This window comes from Sarcophilus harrisii, chromosome 1 (assembly GCF_902635505.1).
Source record: "Sarcophilus harrisii chromosome 1, mSarHar1.11, whole genome shotgun sequence".
Lineage (NCBI taxonomy): Eukaryota > Metazoa > Chordata > Mammalia > Dasyuromorphia > Dasyuridae > Sarcophilus > Sarcophilus harrisii.
Genome location: NC_045426.1, coordinates 639278838 through 639300071, shown reverse-complemented (window position 1 = coordinate 639300071; position 21234 = coordinate 639278838). Strand labels below are relative to the sequence as shown.

At 35.6% G+C, this 21234-nt stretch overlaps 2 protein-coding genes across 2 annotated transcripts in view; both read right to left on the bottom strand.

Moving 5' to 3' along the window:
- Window positions 1-2623: 2623 nt before the first annotated feature.
- On the bottom strand, window positions 2624-14730 carry LOC100925945 (zinc finger protein 260). Its single transcript, XM_031947310.1, has 5 exons — window positions 14705-14730; window positions 8505-8862; window positions 5784-5926; window positions 5444-5551; window positions 2624-4791 (listed from the first exon to the last, which is right to left on the bottom strand). The coding sequence occupies exons 3-5, from the start codon at window positions 5920-5922 to the stop codon at window positions 3191-3193; spliced, it is 1848 nt and encodes a 615-aa protein (XP_031803170.1). The 5' UTR covers window positions 5923-5926; window positions 8505-8862; window positions 14705-14730; the 3' UTR covers window positions 2624-3190.
- LOC100926731 (putative tripartite motif-containing protein 64B) overlaps window positions 14367-21234 on the bottom strand; it is a 24806-nt gene continuing 17938 nt past the window's right edge. Inside the window, exon 3 of the mRNA XM_031947534.1 lies at window positions 14367-14604. Within this exon, the coding sequence (XP_031803394.1) occupies window positions 14367-14604 (238 nt within the window). The remainder of the gene's footprint in view (window positions 14605-21234) is intronic.

Below are 21234 nucleotides of genomic sequence, written 5' to 3'. Positions count from 1 at the left end.
TCCTTTCCCTCTTCCCTTCCAAAGATAGCTGCTTTCCCTAAGTAACTTAGGAGGAACTTGACTAAGGGATTTTATCTGATACTGACTGGTTTGTAGATCCCACTGGCTGTTTATTCCTTAGCTTAGTGGAAACTTCTCCACTCCCTCCCTGACATCTTTGGCTGTGAAGACCTCTCCAATTTTACTAGACTCCTCTTTGACAGGCATCTTTTCTCTAAAATTTTCAAACATGTCTGCTGGTTTTAGGCAATTTGTGCTGTGGTTAACCTTGAGAGCACTCTTTGACCCCTCTCTTCTTCTAACCCATCGAAAATCAAGGTTCTTTGCTCATGAGGATTGGCAATTAGATTTCACCCATGGGCCTCCAATCTTTCCAAGTTCTAGTTAACTCTTTCACAAATTGAATTAAGGCCTACAACTAAACTCTAATCCTAATCCAAATGAGTCAAGAATCTAAACAAGATTAGGTCAAACTCCTGCCCATCTATCTTTTTGGAAACAAGGTAGTTCCCCAAATAGATGTTAAACTTACCCCTTTTTAAGTTCCTCTATGAGAGATTCTAACAAAAGCAATCTAGTTGTTCTCCTATTAATCACAAAATAAATCTTTTCAATAGTCTAAATGAATTTAGTTTGGCCATTTACTGACTATAGTTGGCTACTCAATTACTGTTCTAAATTATAGCGGGCTTCGAGTCTGTTAATAATTTTGTTCTGTATTTCTCAGTTCAAAGACTTTCTTGATAAAATAGACACAAAATACTTATCTTCATTCCATCAAAACTGGAGATGTCTCGCATTCAACCTACACAGATGTCAGGCCCATTTTAAAAAGAATTTATTGTAAATTTAATATTCAACATCAATACAATTAAAGTTGTTTCAAAGCTTTTAATCTCAAGTAAATGAATCACAATGCATAAAATGTAGCTACACCAATTCTGTAACTGAAGTGCCTTCTTTTTTCTTTTTTTGTCAGGATTTCTGGCGTTTTCTCTTGATATCATTACTCTTGTGTGTATTCTAAGAAATCTGCCATTCTTTCCATCTTCTGCACACACTTTTGAAACAGGGAGTCAGTATCCTGTACATTGATGTCTCATTAGATATTTCTTCTTTCACTAGAATAATTTTTGTTGTCAAAACTTCATTCTTTAGGTCATTCATAGGTTCAGTTCCCCTCTAGAATGCTAACCTACCTGATCTCTAAATTATTTGAAACACAAGCCTCTCAAAATCTAAAGTGTGCAATCTCCTTGGTTTTTCTCTCCTTTGCTATCATAAATCCACAAAATGGAATGGTCTTATTTTCCCAAAATTCCTATCATTTCTATTTTGCTACTTATTGGTCAGAATTAGACCAAAACTATTAGTTCCACCTGTTCTTTTGAAAAGCAAAATCATTATAGAACCTTGTCAACAATTTGTCATCTGTTATGAGCAAAGGGTTAGCTTAGCTTCAGAAATGATCTTGAATCCCTTTATTACAACATCCTGCCACTGTTACAAGTTTTTGATGTTTCCTATCTATTCTAGTTCTTTGTCTTGTCTAAATGGTTCACAATATATTTCTATATAATATTACTCCTATTGCTTGCTTTTTTTTTTTTTTTTTTTTTTTTTTTTTTTTTTTTTTTTTTTTTTTTTTTTTTTTTGTGCTGAGGCAATTGGGGTTAAGTGACTTGCCCAGGATCACATAGCTAGTAAGTGTTAAGTTCTGAGACCAGATTTTAATTCTGGTCCTCCTGACTTCAGGGATGATGCTCCACTCACTGCACCATTTAACTGCCCCAATTACTCCTATTTCTTGCAAAAGTGACCTTTATTGAAATGTTTCCTATTAATATATCTTCAAACAGAATGTTTAATAGAGTTGCTGACAAATTGCTCTCACCTTCTATACCCTCCTCCCGATCAGAACTAGTTTTGTCAATTTAGTTCCTTGACTTGTCTTTTGACACCATTACATATTCCCTCTTTTAGGAAACAATTAAGATCCATCCTACACCTTTTCTGATCCTCTAATCTTTACAACAATAAGCCATCTAGCAATTACTTAATTGCCTCTTTATATTTTTTTCCTGTTTACTCCCTATAAATAGGTCTAATTAACTGATGAAAATTTATTACCCACAAAAGCTAGCTTCCGGTTTCAGTTGGCAAACATAACCTTGATCTCTTCTGTGGAACATCTCTACTTACATCCCTCCCTTCAATTTACCAGTAGAAATGAGGGGGAATATTTAAGTACAGTGCTGGGCTTGGAATCAGAAAGATTCATCTTCATGAGTTCAAATTTTGCCTTAGACACTTACTAGCTATGGGACCTTAGGCAAGTTACACAACCCTGCTTGTCTAAATTTCCTCGTTTGTAAAATAAGCTGGAGAAGAAAATGCAACTTCAGTATCTTTGCTAAGGAAATCCCAAATGGGGTCACAGTCAGACACAAGTGAAATGACTCAACAATAACAACAAAATTCAATAAATAGGGGAGTGCTTTGCTCTTCTAGATTTTTCCAGATGTGCTTTACTTATCTATTTAATTTTGCACAGATTCACTATTGCAAAAAGCAGAATAATATAGTTTAAAAGTCACCCATCTGGGAATCAAAATTACTAGTATCTAATTTTGTTTTAACTACTTATTACCTAATGCAGTACAGGTATATTATCTACCAATACAAAGAATTCCAGGTGTCACTCTCTTATTCTTTCCAAATTCCTTCCTCATTAACAAGGACTGCAGCACCATCCTCTCAATTTATGGAGGATAAAAGATCCTTCAGAATAATGACTTGTAGAAACAGAAGTTGGATTATTCTATTTGAGTTGTAGTATTTCAGGCAGAGATAAAACATTCCCTTAAGTTATTATCCTAGGATTTTCAGACAAGAATTTTCACATGAAGATAAAGAAAGCAGCTGTCATAGGTAGTTTCTATATAAGCATTGCTTGCATCATTCCAACAAAATGAGAACTTTGCAGGTCTCCTAGACCTAGATGCTATGTAAACTGAAGAAAAACTTATGCTCTTAAAAGATCTTATAATTTACTATAAGACACTGCTTCATTAAAAAATGGACTCTGACCCAGAAACAATCTTTCTCCAATACTAATTACAATCACAAATTGAGATGGATATTTCTTTTTGTTGAATCTTCAGGCAGCAAAGAATTTAATTTAAATATTTTATTCACAAGACTTATCTTCTGTATGAATTTGTTGATGCCGTATAAGATTGGTTCTCCGACTGAAGGCTTTTCCACACTTATCACATTTACACTGCTTCTCTCCAGAATGAATCCTCTGATGTAGGATAAGACTAAATCTCCGGTTGAAGGCTTTTCCACATTCACTACATTTGTACCGCTTCTCTCCAGTATGAATTCTCTGGTGTTGGTTAAGGATGGAGCTCCGACTAAATGCTTTCCCACACTCATTACATTTATACAACTTCTCTCCAGTATGAATTCTCTGATGTTGGTTTAGGATAGAGCTTCGACTAAAGGCTTTCCCACACACATTACATTGGTAAGGCTTAGCCCCAATATGAATTCTCTGATGCACAGTAAGATGTGAGCGGCACCCAAAGCCTTTCCCACATTCATTGCATTTATAAGGTTTTTCTGAATTATGAACTGTCTGATGTTGGATAAGGGTGGAGCTCCGACTGAAAGATTTTCCACATTCATTACATACATATGGCTTTTCCCCACTATGAATTCTCTTATGTTCATTAAGTACTGATCTTCTACTGAAAGCACTCCCACATTCATTACACTTAAATGGTTTCTCCCCAGTGTGAGCTCTTTGATGTCGAATTAGAACTGAATGTCGGCTGAAGGCTTTACTACATTCATTACATTCATATGGTTTTTCTCCAGTATGAATTCTCTGATGATAAATTAAACTTGTGAAGTGAGTGAAGGCTTTTCCACATTCATCACACTGAAAAGGTTTTTCACCAGTATGAATTCTACAATGTTCAATAAGGCTTAATTTACTACTTAAGGCTCTCCCACAGTCATCACACTTATAGGCACTCACTCCAGTATGAATTCTCTGGTGTCGAATAAACACTGAAGATTGACTAAAAGCTTTTCCACAGTCACTGCACTTATATGGTTTTTCTCCGGTATGAATCCTCTCATGTCGAATAAGATCAGAATTTGTGCCAAAAGCTTTCCCACACTTGTTACACTTGAAGGGTTTCTCCCCAGTATGAATTCTCTGATGTAAAGTAAGATGTGAACTGCGACTGAAGGACTTCCCACATTCTGTACATTCATACGGCTTTTCGTCAGTGTGAATTATCTCCTCTCTTGTCAACTGTGACTTTTGACTGAAATTCTTCCTATCATCATTACACTGATAACGCTTCTCTCCACCATGAATTCTCCTATGTTGAATTAAAGTTAAAGGATGGGAAAAACTCTGACCACATACAGTACATTTATGTTCTCTTTCAACTCTTTGATGAGTGACTACATTGGAACTCAAAATGAGGTTTTTACCAGAATCATTATATTCATGATCTCTCTCTTTTCCTGTGGTTTTCTTTGGGGAAACTTGCTTTGAAAACCTCTCCTGCGAAATGAGTTTATTCTGTTTCTTGTCTCTGTGATTTCTTATTTGCTTTTCTAAGCTACTTTGCTGGTCACAGGTTCTTCTTAAGTCTGGGACCTGAGTAACATCTTTTTGGTATTTTTCTGAATCTTTTCCAAGTAATTCAACTTCTTGAGGATTTTGCCTTAGAGTTAAATTTTCATTTTCAGATCTATTCTTATAATCTGAAACAAACAAACAAAAATCTTATTTCTCTTCCTTCTTAGAAACACATAAATTGCAAGTGAAGGAACAGAAATTTAGAACTGAAATGAATGCAGACTGGGAATAAGCAGAATCAAAAATTCTAAGAGCCCTAGCAGTCAAACAGAAGAATAAGGCTTGGAGTATGTGTAACCAGATATTTATTAGAGTGGGAAGAGCATCCTAGGTCAGAGAGTAAGCTGATCATAAACAAATGAATAAGTATGGAATCAAAAAGTATGGAAAGTTTTATTAAGAAAACAAGTTATATAGAGCACTAAAAGAAAAACATGAATGTTTGATCAGATAACAAGTAAAATGAAGTCAAAGTGAACTAGGTAACAAATAAGATTTAAAGTATTTCAAAGAGAGAGTACACACAGCCCTCAGGAGCCAAATCAAACCAATAGAATATATGGATGGGACTAATTCTGGAAGCAGAACTGGCATAAGGGTTGTGATGAACCAACTACTGAGATTAAAGAGAGAAGAAAGAAAGATGGTTCTGTAGGTGAGGCATTCCTGTACTCATAGAAAGGAGAACTATGGAGTTTCCTTGGTACTGTACATCAACTAACAAAACAACTGTGTTCGTGTGACTTTGTGACTCCATTGCATCTCTTACTTACTTACCCCTATGAGCATTCTGAGAGAACTTCCTTTTCTCAGGACCCTGAACGATCCATGCTTCTTTTCTTTGTTCCAGTTGAGAGATAATATCAGGTTTAGAAACTGGAAATCCTTATAGAAAGTGAATGAGATGAAATATGGTTATTTTTCAAAGCCAGAACTTTCAGAAAATTTAGTTCCCTGCTTTAGCTGTAAAGGCAGGAGATGAGGGGAAATAGGCAAAGTCACAGATAGCATGGTGATAAAGTCTAGGTACAGAGACCTGGAAATGGTTCATGAAACTGCTTCATAGAGGGGATAGATCTCCAGAGAGTTTGGATTCACTATAGGAATGAATACTAACCCAGGGAGAGAAGGTTCTCATAATTCTCCAGCATCACATCTCTGTAGAGCTCCCTTTGAGCAAGATTTAGCCGCTTCCATTCTTCCTTTGAGAGATACACAGCCACATCCTCAAAAGTCACCAATTGATGAAACATCATATTGCTGTTGTATAAAAAAAAATTTCAGTATAAAATTTAAATCATAGAAGAATTTTTACAAGTTTTAGAAATAGAAAGGATTTTAGAAGATAGCTAATCCAATACTATCATTTTACAGATGAGAAAACTGAGACCCAGAGAGGCTGTGACTCTGATCTGCCCAAGATCATATGAATGGTCAGTGACAAGAGTCCAGAATCAAACTTAGATTTTTTGAATACAAATCCACCACAAAAATAGTTTACTGCTTTTTTTTATTAGTACAAAAGCAGGCTCATATATTAGTGACTGGATATGAAATCAGAAACTAAAGATTCATTTGACTAAATTTTATTAATCCCACTGCTGCAGACTATTGGGGAACACAGGTACTGAAAGGTAAAGTTTAGGTAATACAAAGTAAAACATCCTTGTCCTCATATACCTTATAGTTTAATAAGGTTATATAACCATTTTATATGAATTGTATTCCTTGACTACCTAGAACAAAAAGCAGCTTAAAATATGCACGATGACTGAATGAAAAAAGAGGAAAACAGGAGCTACAGAAATATAACTAGCTCTGATATATATAGATATAGATATAAATATAACTGATCTATATAATCTGAAGACAGGGAGTTCAGGAACCCAAAATGCATTCCTAAGAAGGAAGTTTAAGGTCAGATCCGCTAAGATATTTTAACATTCCACTGATTATATGTGAAAGAAGGCAGAATTCCAAAGTGAAAGCCTGATGCACAGCCTTCAGTATGAGACTCATCAGTAATAACCCAACTATGATGACCAGAGGAGTCCAAGCATCACAATACTTTAATTTTCCTCCACCAATGAGTTTAGGTTTGTTCATTGATATCATGCTAAGTTTTCTTTCTTCTTTTTGCTGAGGCACTTGCGGTTAAGTGACCTGCCCAGGGTCACACAGCTAGGAAGTGTTAAATGTCTGAGACCAGACTTGAACTCAGATCCTCCTATTTCAGGGCTGGTGTTCTATCCACTGCATGATCTTGCTAAGTTTTCAAGCTGCTACCACAATCACAATTTTCTGTGAATTCCCTACATCTCAAACAAAAGATAAAGTCACAAAGAAAATATTTAAGTACAAGTATCCCTTAGGTGACTTAAAAAGAGATGTACTAATTAAAGGCTCATGTGCAGGCAAACACAAAATAGGGGGAGTAATGGTAAAACAATAAATAATGAGTTCAGAATCCATGGATTATAAAGATTTGTGGAAAATCTACCTACTCTTATTAGTTTCCATCTATTTAACTTTTTTCTTTTCCATATGGATCTTTATCTGGATTTAGTTCTAGTTCCAATACCATGGAATCATAGCTAAAGCTGCCATTCACCACTCCAATCTTCCATATGGAACATGAGACTAAGGAAAGGAATTTCTTTTTTTCTCCTTCCAACTAACTCAGTAATCTTTTAATGTTATCTTCAAACCAATAGCCAAGACCTGGGAAAACCTCTTCTGTTCTAAAAATCCTACAAATGAGCATATATCTCAGGGAGAACTGACTGGGGAAAAAAGTATTTTATGTATCAAGATATTTGCTGGAAGCACTTTTGGTGATAGCAAAAAACTGGTGAGGAATTTGGAACACAAAATTTTGCAAGGATGAATGCTAAAAATTATCTATGTATATGTTTTGAAAATAAAAAGCTTTATAAAAAAACAAAAACAAAAATCTGGTGACAGGGACCTATTTACTGGTGAAGGGCTGAATTTAGTATATGAAAATATTGGAGTGTTACTATGCCATAAGAAATAATGGTTAAAAGGAATTCTTGTATAATAATAATAATAATGTAAACAAGAGCAATTAATTGGAATGATCTGTCTTGATTTCAGAAAACAAATAATCAAACACTATTCCCTTCTAAGTGGGGAAGTGGGGAACTACAAAGAAAAAAAAAAAGTTATACACATAATTAGGCAACATTGCCTTCAGGTCATTTTTGCTTAAGATTTGGAACATATAAGGAAATTATCCCAATGTTAAAAAAAAAATCAATAAAACATTAAAAAAACAACTTCCTAGTAAGATACACATCTTCCCTCTCTGGTCCCCAAATTTCCTTCCTCCTCAGGTTTCACTTTTGTACCACTTCACCCTTCACTCAAAGTGTAGAACTGGAAGCTGTTTGGCCTTCTTGTTACTAATTCTGACGAGTTTCCTCAGAAATAAGAGCTTTCAGTATGTATCGTCTTTGGGGAAAAAAAAAAAAAAGCCATCCATTCTTCTAAATCACATAAGCCTCAAGTCCTCCCTGAAAATGCAATTCAAAAAGCATCTAGAAAGTGCTTATAATGAACAGGGAATTGGCCTAAGTCCTGGGAACACAAGAAAAAAAGTGATAAACAGCTCTTGGCCTCAAGAGCTTATGTTCTACTAAGGGTTATCACATATAAATAGATACAAATACAGGTACCTTTTACAGGTGGGCCATAGCCTAACTTCCAACTCTTTGCCAAGTTAACAAAAATAAGGTCCAATAGACACCGGACATATTTATTGTTCTTTATTTAGATACATAATATCTCTACATTCTAGGATAATAAGTCAACTTGCCTTGTTTATGCTTTTCCACCAGGAGATCCCAATATGTTATAATAATGGATTCAATATTTCAAAAGCTGTTTTTATCAACATGATTATTGTCTCCACTTAATATGGCTTGCAACCTCTTCACACTTTAGCAGAAAGATTCATGAGTTACTGTTGCCAGAAAACATTCATTACTTGGTGGCCAATTTTCTGCTGATGTGTCTCTTCTTTGCACTTGAAACTGGTCGTTAGGTGATAATCTATTGCTGGATTTTGACTTGAAGTCTTTAAAGTTTGGTAGTAATTACCAGAATTTGGACTCTGTTGGAATAGGCGTTTAGAAGTCATGATTGGTTCCATGCCATGAGGCATTAGGGCACAGCTGTAATGAAATTACAATAAGAAAATCAGAAGAACAATGTAGTATCACAAAACTCTAACCCATCAAACCACAAATAACTGGGCAAGGTTATAATTTATTCAAAGAACCTTTGGGAATGGGTGAAAACTTCCTTTGAAGGTCAAGTTCCACTTCACTCAAAGAGAAAAAACCATCATGTTTCTAATATTTAAAAAAAAAAAAAAATGAAGGTACTAGTGATTTGCTGATGGATAAGAATGATGTTAAATAGCAATTATAAAGCTCAATGATGTACATTGTGAATCATCAGATTCTCCCAATCTTTGAGAAGAGGAAGGATAATCCACAGATCTGGCATATCAATTCATATATGTTGGATAGACATTGCAAATTGAAAATAACCTGCAAAGGTCTTATGTAGAATTAAACAAAAGAATGTGCTTTTGACAATTTTTATAGTGCTTTAAATGATCCCACATTTCTCCCTTTGAAACAAAGTCCATCTTGATAAATATTGCCTTCCAGCAATGCTGTATGGATGTGAGCCATAGAATACTAGTTTCTAATGAAATATAGTTGTGGATCATCCAAAGAACATGTAGGCACCAAGTCATAGGATGATAGATGGAGAAGAGATTATCTAGTTAAAAGTTCTAATTTAGTATTTAGTTCTTATTAATTCATACTCGGTATGGGAGAAACTTTAATTCTGTGGGTCTCTCTAGTATACCATGACTAATCATAATATCCTTATTTTGCTTTGGGCACTTAGATGTTAATAAGTGGATAAATATATCTATTATACTGACACATTCATTTTGTCTTTAGTAGTATACAATTCAATTAGTTAGGAAGACAGACAAGAAGAAAGTATTGCTCTACAGAGTGAGAAAAAAACCAAAACTGAGCAATGGGTTTAGAAGGAAAAGAGTAGGGTTATAGTTTTAGCTGTGCTACTTCCAGTTTGACAAATCTTTAAAATTTCTAGAGATTTGGTTCCCTCACTTGTTAAATGAAATAATATTTACAGTATGATCTTGGAGTGGTTGTGAGGAAAGTTTCTAGCAAATTGTAAAATTCTTTATAAGTGTTATCACATTGAAGGAGTGAGTTTAAAATTGATGACATTAGAAAAATCAGTCATAAGAAAGCCAAGGTAGTCATGATCTGAAAAGGGAAGTTCAGATGCTCTACATCTGCATAAAAGAAGCAATCATGTAGATGGATTAAAATTTTTTTCTGATGATATAGCAGAAATTGACATCAATCAATCAGAAATTGACACCAATCAATCATTGGACAATCAATGATGTCCAATCAAAGCTCCTGGGATACTTTGTCTTCCTGATAAGATTTCTGATTCTATGGACAGAAGGAGAGAGACCTATGGATGATTAAAAACATAGCAAAGTGGGCAGCTAAGTGGCACAGTGGATAGAGCACCAATTCTGAGTCAGGAGGACCTGACTAGTTGTGTGATTCTGGGCAAGTCACTTAACGCCTCAGCAAAAAACCAAAAACCAAACCAAAAAAAAACACCATAGCTGCGAAGAGTGAACTATTATTTGGTCAAAACATCAAAGTATAGAATTCTCTCCCAAAGAGAGGGCAGAGGAAAGCAGACTATATCATTCTCCAGTTGCATCAGAGAACAGCAAAAAGAGACACTGATTATTATTCAGATTGTTCATGTAAAGTAACTTCTAGAAAGATGAATTTTAGTCTGAAGAAATGTTCCAAGATTTTCCCCTTTTAGTAGCTATAGATATTAAGGATTCTTTATTTTTCTGTCAATTTTCTTAATTCCTTTAGATGTAAACCTTGTATTTAACTACATTGCAAATATGTATTTCTATATGTAATATATGGTCCATGAAAAGTTTTAATGTAATTTTTTTAAAATTTAGAAACCTAAAACTCCATGAAGACTTAGAACACTACGTAAATGACTCTCTTTTATCTTTCCTTTATTCTTTGGCTTATCAGTCTTACACTTGTTCCTGATGCCTAAAAAGAACAATCCTTTCATTTCTAAAAAAAATATTGCTGTTAAAAATGGCTTGCAGAATTGTGGGAAGACTGCTGATTTAAGAATTGGGAAGAAAGGATTTCAAATTCTGATCCTAATACTTATTAGCTAAGTGACTATGGGCAGATCATTAACTTGTATCCCACACCATCAGCATTTCTATAAATTACTGACAAAATCCATCAGCAAGAAATAGAGAAATTCTATTTAAAATAACTATAGATAAAATATTTGGGTGTCTACCTGCCATGGTAAACACAACAACTATATGAACACAATTACAAAACACTTGTCACACAAATAAAGTCAGATGTAAACAGTTGAAAAAATATCAATTGCTCATAGGTAGGCCAAGCTAATATAATAAAAATGACAATTCTATCTAAATTGGTCTACTTGTTCAATGTCATACCAATCAAATTGCTAAAAAAAAAAAAAAACTTTTTAAAGAATTAGAAAAAATTAAAAACAAAATTCATCTGGAAGAACAAAGGGACAAAATATCAAGGGAATTAATGGAAAAAAAAAGTTACAAAGGATGGTGGATTAGCAGTACCAAACCTAAAACTATATTATCAAACAGCAGTCATCAAAACCATCTGGTACTGGGGCTAAGAAATAGCATGGTAGATCAATGGAATAATTAGATATACACAACACAATAATCAAGGCCCATAGTAATCTAGTATTTGATAAACCCCTCAATTCTAGCTTCTGGAATAAGAACTCACCATTTGACAAAAATTGCTGAGAAAACTGGAAAATAATATATCAGAAACTCAGCATAAATCTACATCTCATACTCCATATCAAAATAAGATAAAAATGGGTATATGATTTGGGAATAAAGGATGATACCATAAACAAATGAGGAGAACAAGGGATAATTAACCTATCAGATCTTTGGAGAAGGAAGGAATTTATGACCAAAGAAAAACTAGAGAACATTATGAAAGGCAAAAAGGACAATTTTGAATACATTAAATTTAAAATGTTTTGTACAAACTTGTATTTGATTTGTATATATACAAAGTCCACAGGTAAGTTCCTTGAGCCCAGAGGTCATTTTATTTTGTATCACCAGAGCTTAGTATTCGCTTTCACTATTTAATGAGTGCTAAAAGTTGATTCTGATGCCCTTAGAGCCAGGCTTTGTAAAATGGAGATAATATACCAGCATATTTATCTATTTTGAGTGTTGTCAGAATTGAACAAGACAATTATGTAAAAAGTTTTGCAAAATTTAAAGCACAATATAAACGTTAATTATTATCTAATTATCTAATTGCATAATTACTGTTTTCTATGTCTATTTTCCTATCTTGCTTCCCCAACAAGATCGCAAATGTAGTAAGACAGTACAGTAAACTAGAAAGAGTAAAGAGTTCAAATCCTGATTCTACTGCTTACAGCCTCTACTATCTCATGCAAGTTACTTAACCTCACTGGGCTGGTTTCTTCATTTATAAAATGAGAGTTGGACTGGATGGTCTCTACAATCTATTATAGCTATAAATCTGTGATCTTTTGATGTTTAAGGGTAGACACAATGCTCTTAAGATGTTTTATGGTCTCTGTGTTTATGTGACACTGCTCTTTCCCCTATCTAATAAGGAGACCTCCAAGTTTCCTACCTCCTAACTGAGCATGTACCTGGTACTTCTCTCTATAAACTTTCTAAGTGATTTTATCTACTTCCACAGGTTGTTATCACCTACCTCTATAATGATGATTCTCAAATCCATATGCCCAGCCCTAGTTTCCTGGATGTCATGAACCATGGGATGTTTTCAATCAAAAGTTCCACAGGCATCTACACAGGTATAACTTAAACTAGTTCAAAACAGAACTCACTACCTCTTCCAAACCCAACTTTTCAATTTCTTGATTTCTATTGAGAGCAGTATTCATAAAATCCCAGAGACAGACTAGTGTCCTGGATATTTTGTCTGTGTTATCAGCCTGTCTCTTGCATTAAACATAAGGCTTTAATTCTAAGGAAATCAGTCAATAGTAGTATCAAAACTATAAGCACAGTGTTGTGATTCAGTATTAAAATTCAAAGACTTGGTTGAGGAAGTTCATGTTTTAACAAGAAGATCTACTTTACCTCTGAGTGAGTACATGGAATCATCCAAATCCTTTGTCTTTTACATCCTATTTCCCCCAGGAAAAATAATTAAGGGACTTGTATGACTAATTGTTGTATCATCTTGGTCAAAAATATGGTTCCTTCTAGGACTAATCTCATCTAACATAAATTTTGAGTAATCCCTATCAGAAATGATATAAATCTGATATAAGCCTCAATTTCATTTTGAGTTATCAATGATCATTCGGTGATCTTTCCAAGTTCTGGTAATTCTTGTCTGGTTATTTCTGCTCAAATCTTGATGTGGGATCTGATCAGTTTATCTCTTCTAAATACCATTTGGATTGTCTTCTAACAGGAAAAAACAATGCCTTCAAAGATAATCCAAGGTCCAGTTCTAGCATCTCTATGAAAATTTCTGGCCTAGATTAACTTCTAAAACCAGACACCTTTGGCCCCAGGAAGGATCTCTTGATTTTAAAACTTGCACAAAATCAGTGACATAGTGATAAAGCATTCTTTGCAAACATTTAGTACCTTGATGGGCACCAAATGCTATACATTTGTATCTGATCAAAACCTCAATATTTCCAATTATTTTAACCAAATTAGAAATTTAGGAGCAGAACTAAAACACATTAAATTTGAAGGAATACCTGGGACATTTGGAGTCAGGTGCAAAATACAAGCTGGATCAAGGAAGTTTTGAAAACCCTGTGTACTAATAATCATTATTACATGATTTTATTTTGCTGTTATACTCGATGTATTTCAACATTTACCTCGTTTGGAAATTCTTGCCAGAAAATTATATAAAGATAACCCAAGAAAGGACAGCTAGGAGGAACATGAATGTGATCTAAAATATGTTTTTATCATAATACTCCCCTTTATATGACATTTGTATATCTAATTTGACTTATCATTTTACTGCATGAGCACATCACAAACCGTATAAAAGACTGTACACGTTTGGAATAGAAATGAAGACTCCTTTGTTAACTGGCTTATACCTTATTTTTCTCTGACATACATCTTCCCCTTCTGCCGTCTCATCTCTAAATCCTTATCTTCCCCCTCTGATTATGTATTAAAAATCTATATAAAAGAGAGCTTAAAACTGACGATTGAGACTCACTGTCTAAATGCTAAGTATTCAATTGGAGTCTTTGCTCTAAGCATAACAAACTGGAGTTTTCTACCTTTGCATTGCTGAATTACCATTGGGAGCCAAGATTTAGTCAATGACCTCCTAGGTAATTTAGTCATTTCTAATCCATCTTCTACATTGTTTCAAAAATGAAATTAACAAAATACGTGTGGCGAGCAGCTCCTGGACTTTGCTCCCATATTCCCCGCCCCCCACTCCTTTTCCCCCTCCCCGCACGCCCAGAGTTGGTGCAGCTAGGAGTTCCGAGCAGAGACCGCAGAGACTCTTGGTGCAGGCGCGCAGCAAATGCTAACCGACCGTTTCCACCTATCACTCCACACCCTTCCACCGCCCCCGGGATGCTCCCCAAAGACGCCGCCAGGCCGGGCTGGGCCGGACTGCCAGGGACCGCGGCCGGTGTGACGCAGGAATCTCAACCAGCCCTGCGGGCCCTCAGCCAGGCCGGCTCCGGCGCCGGGCCGACCATCTCGGCTAGGGGAGGATGGAGAGAGTGTGAAGGGAGTGAGGAGGGGGCATGGGAAGGAAGGAAAGGGTCCCACGCTTGCTCCACCTTCCCGTCCAGTCGGCTTACCGTTCAGCCGCCGCCGCCGCCGCCGCCGCCGCCGCCGCCGCCGCCGCCGCCGCCGAGCTGCCCGCAGGCGCACCGGAAGTAGGGGACTCATTCCCCGCCCCCTAAAGCGCCGCACTTCCGCTACAGGACGCTCTAGCACCCTTGCATCTCAGTAGCCCAGGCACCGCCTCTCAGTGTAGGGGAGGATTAGCGAAGTTCTGGGAATCTATCCCACTCTCCCAGGCTTGAGACACAAAAGTAGCAAACCCTTTGAGGTCAGCACCAATGTTGCATACAGACGTAGTCACTTAATAACTGTTTCATGATTGAATGAAAAATATTTTTAGGGGTAGGATGGGGAAATAACTTTTGGAGAAAGAAGCCATGGACTAGTGAAAAGAGAAGAGAAATAAGGAGATAAATTGATTTAATCACTCATTGATTAATTTCCCCCACCAAATATGAAAAATACTGAAAAGTTAGGTTTCTACAGAGTAGTGTGAGCTTCAAGATACTGATCAACGAGTACTCATGTGAGGGATGTACCCTTACCCAAAATGACTACTCAGAGATCACTCAGTACAAGGCAGAAAAGTTGTTTATTAAAAACTTCTGGAGGATGAGCCGACCCATCGCGAGATAAGAAAGAGAAAGCTCATGGTAGGAGGGCTAAACAAGTAGTAAAGATACATAGCTTTTATACAAGAAATTACATCACAAGTAAGAGAGCATTGAGAAGAGGAGAGGGAGGCATCTAATTGGTTGTTGCTATTTGGGGAAATTGGAATGGAAGGTTTCTGTTTCCCCGAAATCTCCTGATTTCAAGGAAACAGAAAGTCAGGCCTTCAGGCTTAATCAAGCAGCTAGTGGTCCAGCTAATAGATATAAATATATATATAATAGATATCTATATAAATATAGATAAATGTCAAATACAAATAAATGTCATCAGCTCAGGTTAAGTAAATATGTTTCTAGCTGGCCAAGGCTCAAGTAGATATGAGCCTGCACATATTATACAAGTCATAGGGGAAACACAGAAATAATAAAATACAGAAAAAGAATTCATATATTCATATATTCCTGTAAGTTCTTCACCTTATCTATTCCCCACACTCAGAAGGAAAAACTAACTTTGATACAAAATTCTGATAAAACAGTTTAGGCTGGAAATTAGCTTAAACCATCCAGGATGGATGACCAAGAGAAGGCTTTTCTTTATTGCACTTGATTAAGAGGCTCATTGCATATTATTTGACACACTCTGAGAATGGAAAAAATGCCATTTTTGAACATGGGATGTATGATCAAGGGAGGGGAAACATGTCTATGAGCAACACGTAAGGTGTGGATGAGGAAGACTTTAACCCGGAAGGGGACTGACCAATCTGTTCTCTGAAGAGAGAGACTGCCCAAGTTTATAAAAAGCGGTTCTTGCATCTGTGCTAATTGCTTCCTTTTCCTAGAGAAGTGGAGCCCACTTCTGGCCAGAAATGTCCAATTCCTTTGATTTCTCTGTAATAAACTTTCCTTGATACCTGAAATTCAGTGTCAAGCATGTTTCTAACAAAGACAATCGGGAAACTGAACTAAATTGAATGGAATCAGTCATCCAGCATCCAGCCTACTTGAGACAGATGATTTAGGGTAGAATAAAAAGGGAGCTCCAAGGAGCCTCAGTCAATTGAGGCTATCCTATTGATTGAGTTCACTATTTTCTCTTCTCTTCCCTCCCATCCCTAAGGATGTTGCCTCATTTGGAGCCCAATAGCTCTGTTAAGGGAGTGCCTTGAAAGTGATCACAGAATCCCTCATTTACTGTATAAAGGACAGCCTCAGAGGGAGGGCAACCCCAGTTCAGCCACTTTTGTCACTACTTTCCTCTTCCCCTTGCTATTTGACAGATTTTTCCTTTCACGCTTTCTCTAGTGATTATTAATTCTGCACTCTTAAAACAGATCACTCTCAAGAAGGTGATATGCAAGATATATTCAAAGAATATAAATAGGCCATTTTCATAGGAAGAAATCCACATTATCAACAACCATGCCAAAAAAGGCTCCAAATTACCATTAGAATAATGAAAATGAAAATCTCTCCAGATTTTACCATACATTACTCAGATTGGCAAATAGAAAAAAAGAAAATGACAAATATTGGAAGGACCACAGAAAAACATTCCTACTAATGCACTGTTAGCAGAACTATGATCCACTAATTTTGGAAAGCAATTTGGAACCATAATTCTAAAGTTGTTAAATTATACATATTCCTGCTATTTGTCACAATAGTCTCTTTATAGGTTTTCCTGCCTCTAACCTTTCTTTAGTTTCCATTTTATCCTCCACAAAGCTGCTAAATAGCTATTATCAAAGCACAGGTTGACCATATTGCTCCTTAGGTTAAGTGTCAATGGCTGAATCTTGCCTCTAGGATAAAATAAAATGCCTTTGGCATTTACATCTCTTCACAATCTAACTCTGGCCTACCTCTTTAGGATTATTGAACATTATTCTCTTTCATACATTGTGCTAACCAAATTAATCTACCAGTTGTGGTCCACACATGAAACTTTATCTCTTGTTTCCATGTCTTTATAGCGATTACCCCCCTATCCCTACCCCCCAGCTTGGAATACATTCCTTTCTCATCTCTGCCTTGCAAAATTCCTGATTTCTTTCAAAGTTCAATTCAAGTACTCCCAATCAATCTTGATAAGTCTATTTCATCCTCGGAGTTACTAGTATCCTCCAAACCCAAATTTATTTTGTATTACTTTATCTGTGTTCAGATTGAAGAAGGGAATGTTTCATTTTTGTTTTTTTTATCCCTAGCACATAGCATAGTGCCTAGTATGCATTTAATAAGTGGTTATTGAAGGAATAAATAAAAACTATTTGTTTTCATGTTGCTTCTTTCTAGCATGAATTTTTTGATTTCTTGTAAGATTAGAGCTTCATTGGATAACTTTCTCACATTCCAGACATGCAAATAGTTTTTCTCCAGTGTGAATTCTCTCGTGTTGGAGATTTTAAGGGCGGAACTCTTGACTAAAAGTTTTTCCACACTCATTATACTCACATGATTTTTTCTATAGTATGAATTATTTGATGTTGGATAAGATTAGACTGCTAACTGAAGGGTTTCTTACATTCAAACAACTTCTCTTCACTAGAATGGTCTGATGTTAGATAAGACTGGAACTCTGACTAAAACCTTTCCTTCATTCATGACATTCATATGGCTTTTCCCCAGTATGAACTCTATGATGTTCATGAAGGATTGATTTTCTACTGAATACATTTCCATATTCAGTGCATTTAATTTTTTTTTTTTAACCAATGTGAACTCTCATGTCAAATGAGGACAGTGTCTGGTGAAAGCTTTTCTACATTCTACATTCTACATTCACTATATTTCTCTCTAGAATAAATTCTCTGATGGTAATTCAAACTCGTTGCGTTAGTGAAGGTTTTCTCACAATCATTATATTGAAAAGGTTTCTTGTTGGAATGAATTCTCCCACGTTCTATGAGATTGAAACTACTGCTGAAGGCTCTCCCACATTCATCACACTTATGATTCTCACCAGTATGAACTCTCTGATGCTGAATAAACCCTGAAAACTGAATAAAGGATTTCCTACAATCATTACATTTGTAGGATTTCTCTCCAGTATGTGTTCTCCCACATAGAATAAGTTTTGACTTTAGATGGAAGGTTTTCTCATATTCATCACCTTTGTGAAGTTTCTGTTTTGCCTGGATTCTTTGATGTAAAATGAGATGTGAGAAGTAACTGTGAGCTTTGCCAATATCATATTCATAACACATTTCTCCACTATGGATTCTTTGGTGATGAATGAAAATTGAATGCTCAGAAAATATTTGGTCATATGTAAGACATTTCTAAATTATTTCTGTTTTGGGAACTCTGTGGCTTATAACAAACTTTGAGTTTCAATTGAAGAGTGTACAAAATTCATTATGTTTATGGTCTTCCTTCAAACTATTTTTGGTAGAAAAAAAAATGACATTTACTGGGAACATCTTTGCTGGGAAACATAATTATCCCATTTCTTCCCACTAAGATTTCTCAAAAGTCTTTCTAAATTAACTTCCTTATTGTTGAAGTCCCATTGGTGGCCTTTTCCTCTGGTCAGGAGCTTCTGCTCCGTAGTAATCTTTGAATTCCAAATTCCACCAAATTCACCATAGTCCTGCCCTTTCTCTTTGTTGGTTGTTTTCTTGTAAAAGTCTGCCAATTCTTGGGGGATTTATTTTCTCTTACCTAATGGTATTATTTAATATATTCTGTTCTAAATGGCCTTCTGTCTACAGGTCTTTCCAAAGTTTAGGACTTGGGGATTGGAGAATTTTAATATATCTTTCCATACAATTTAGCCTCTTCAGGTAATCCTCCTTCAGAATAAAATTCTCTTAGATGGGTTCTTACAACCTGAAACAAAACAAACATACAAATGTTACTGTTTCTCTTTCTTGGCAAAAAAGTAAATGGTAGTAGAAAAAAAATAAAATTGAAACACATTAAACCAGGAACGCAATCACTATGATCAAAAGGTTGTCAAACTGTGCATACTTTTTGATCCATCAGTGTTTCTACTGGGCTTATGTCCCAAAGAGATTATAAAGGAAGGAAAGGGACCCGCATGTGCAAAAATGTTTGTGGCAGCCCTTTTTGTAGTGGCAAGAAACTGGAAACTGAGTGAGTGCCCATCAGTTGGACAATGTCTGAACAAGTTATGGTATATGAATGTAATGGAGTATTATTATTCTATAAGAAATGACCAGCAGGATGATTTCAGAAAGGCCTAGAGAGACTTATATAAACTGATGCTAAGTGAGTGAGCAGAACCAGGAGATCATTATACATAGCAACATTACGACTATACAATGATCAGTTGTGATGAACATGGCTCTTTTCAATAATAAGATGATTCAGTCCAGTTCCAATGATCTTGTGATGAAGAGAGCCATCTACATCTAGAGAGAGGATTGTAGGAACTGAGTGTGGATCACAACATAACATTTTCACTTCTTTTGTTGTTGTTTGCTTGCATTTTATTTTCTTTCTCATTTTTTTCCTTTTTGATTTGATTTTTCTTCTGTAGCAAGGTAAGTGTATATATACATATGCTTATATTGAATTTACATATACTTTTACCATGTTTAACATAAAATAAATAAATCCTAAAACACACACACACACAAAAAAAGGAAGAAAATGTTAATGTGGATTGTAAGAAAGCATTAACTGGGGGAAAACCAAAAAAGTCTTTAGCAGAAATGATTCTAAGGTGTCAGAATGTTGGGACTTCTACTTTTCAAGCTGCAGTAATGGTTGCTGTGCTAAATCAGTACACATCTTAATCTCAGAATTTTTCAAATTCTCATAGATGTTATAATTATGGAGAGTTGGGTCACATGAGGAAAAATTGTACTATCCAAAGGTAGTTCAGCAGATAAACCTTTGACTTTATGTAGGAAGGGCAGACATTGGGCTTCTGAATGTCACTTTCAGAAAGACAAGGGAGATAATCTGATATCTGGAAACCATTCCCCGGCCAACTCTGGGCCAGTCAAACAATGGGAGCTGCATTTTCCCTTACTTCCCCTCGAACTGTGCCTGCAAACAATATCTTAAATTCAACTTATTGACAGTACAGAATTTAATGCACTCTACTTAAGAAGTGCTGGCCTTGATTTATTCCTCTAGGTGTTATACCAAGTTACTGATAATATGGAAGATATTCTCTCCCCATTGGAGTCTTGGGTCCTCTTCCCTCAGTTTCATTTTAGGATATAGTTCACAGTCACTACTAGCGTTTAAGGTTATACTTGGAGTAGTAGATTCTCATTCTTTAGGGAAAATATGTATTCTTTGCTATAGCACTCCTCACCACAATATTTTTTTTTTAATGGAAAGAAAATAGCACAGTTACTAATATCTTACAAAAAAAGTAGGAAAAGAAACAAAATTTGGGGTGGTGAAGATTTTGGAAGTACAGGAAAAGAGGCATTCTGGATACAACATATCACTGATTCTAGACCAATTTTAAAATAGAAATTAGAAAGGATAATTTAGTTACTCTAAATGATTATGAAAAATTGTTGAGGGATATTAATTGGATGAAACTGTATTTGAGTTTGAAAACACATAAATTGACAAAATAATTCAAAATTTTAAGAAGAGATTCTAACCCTAATTCAAAAAGAAGTCTGAAGATCAGCTGCAAGTACTGGCTGGTATTTGCAGATATTATTAATAAACAATTAGCCTCTATATTTCACCTACTACTAAATATGTTTTTAGTACATTTGTCTACACAGCAGAATGAGTTATATGCAATTATTATTGCACTGTATACTGTTCAAGAACCTCTTAATATTTTTTCAGATAGCAAATATGCTATTTATGTGGTTAACACATAGCATAACATGGAAACAGCCCTAGCCCTGAATCCCCTGCTGGTTAAATCAGCATTGAGCCAGCATTAACTGTGAGAAGAAAAATTCCAAACATATGCTAAT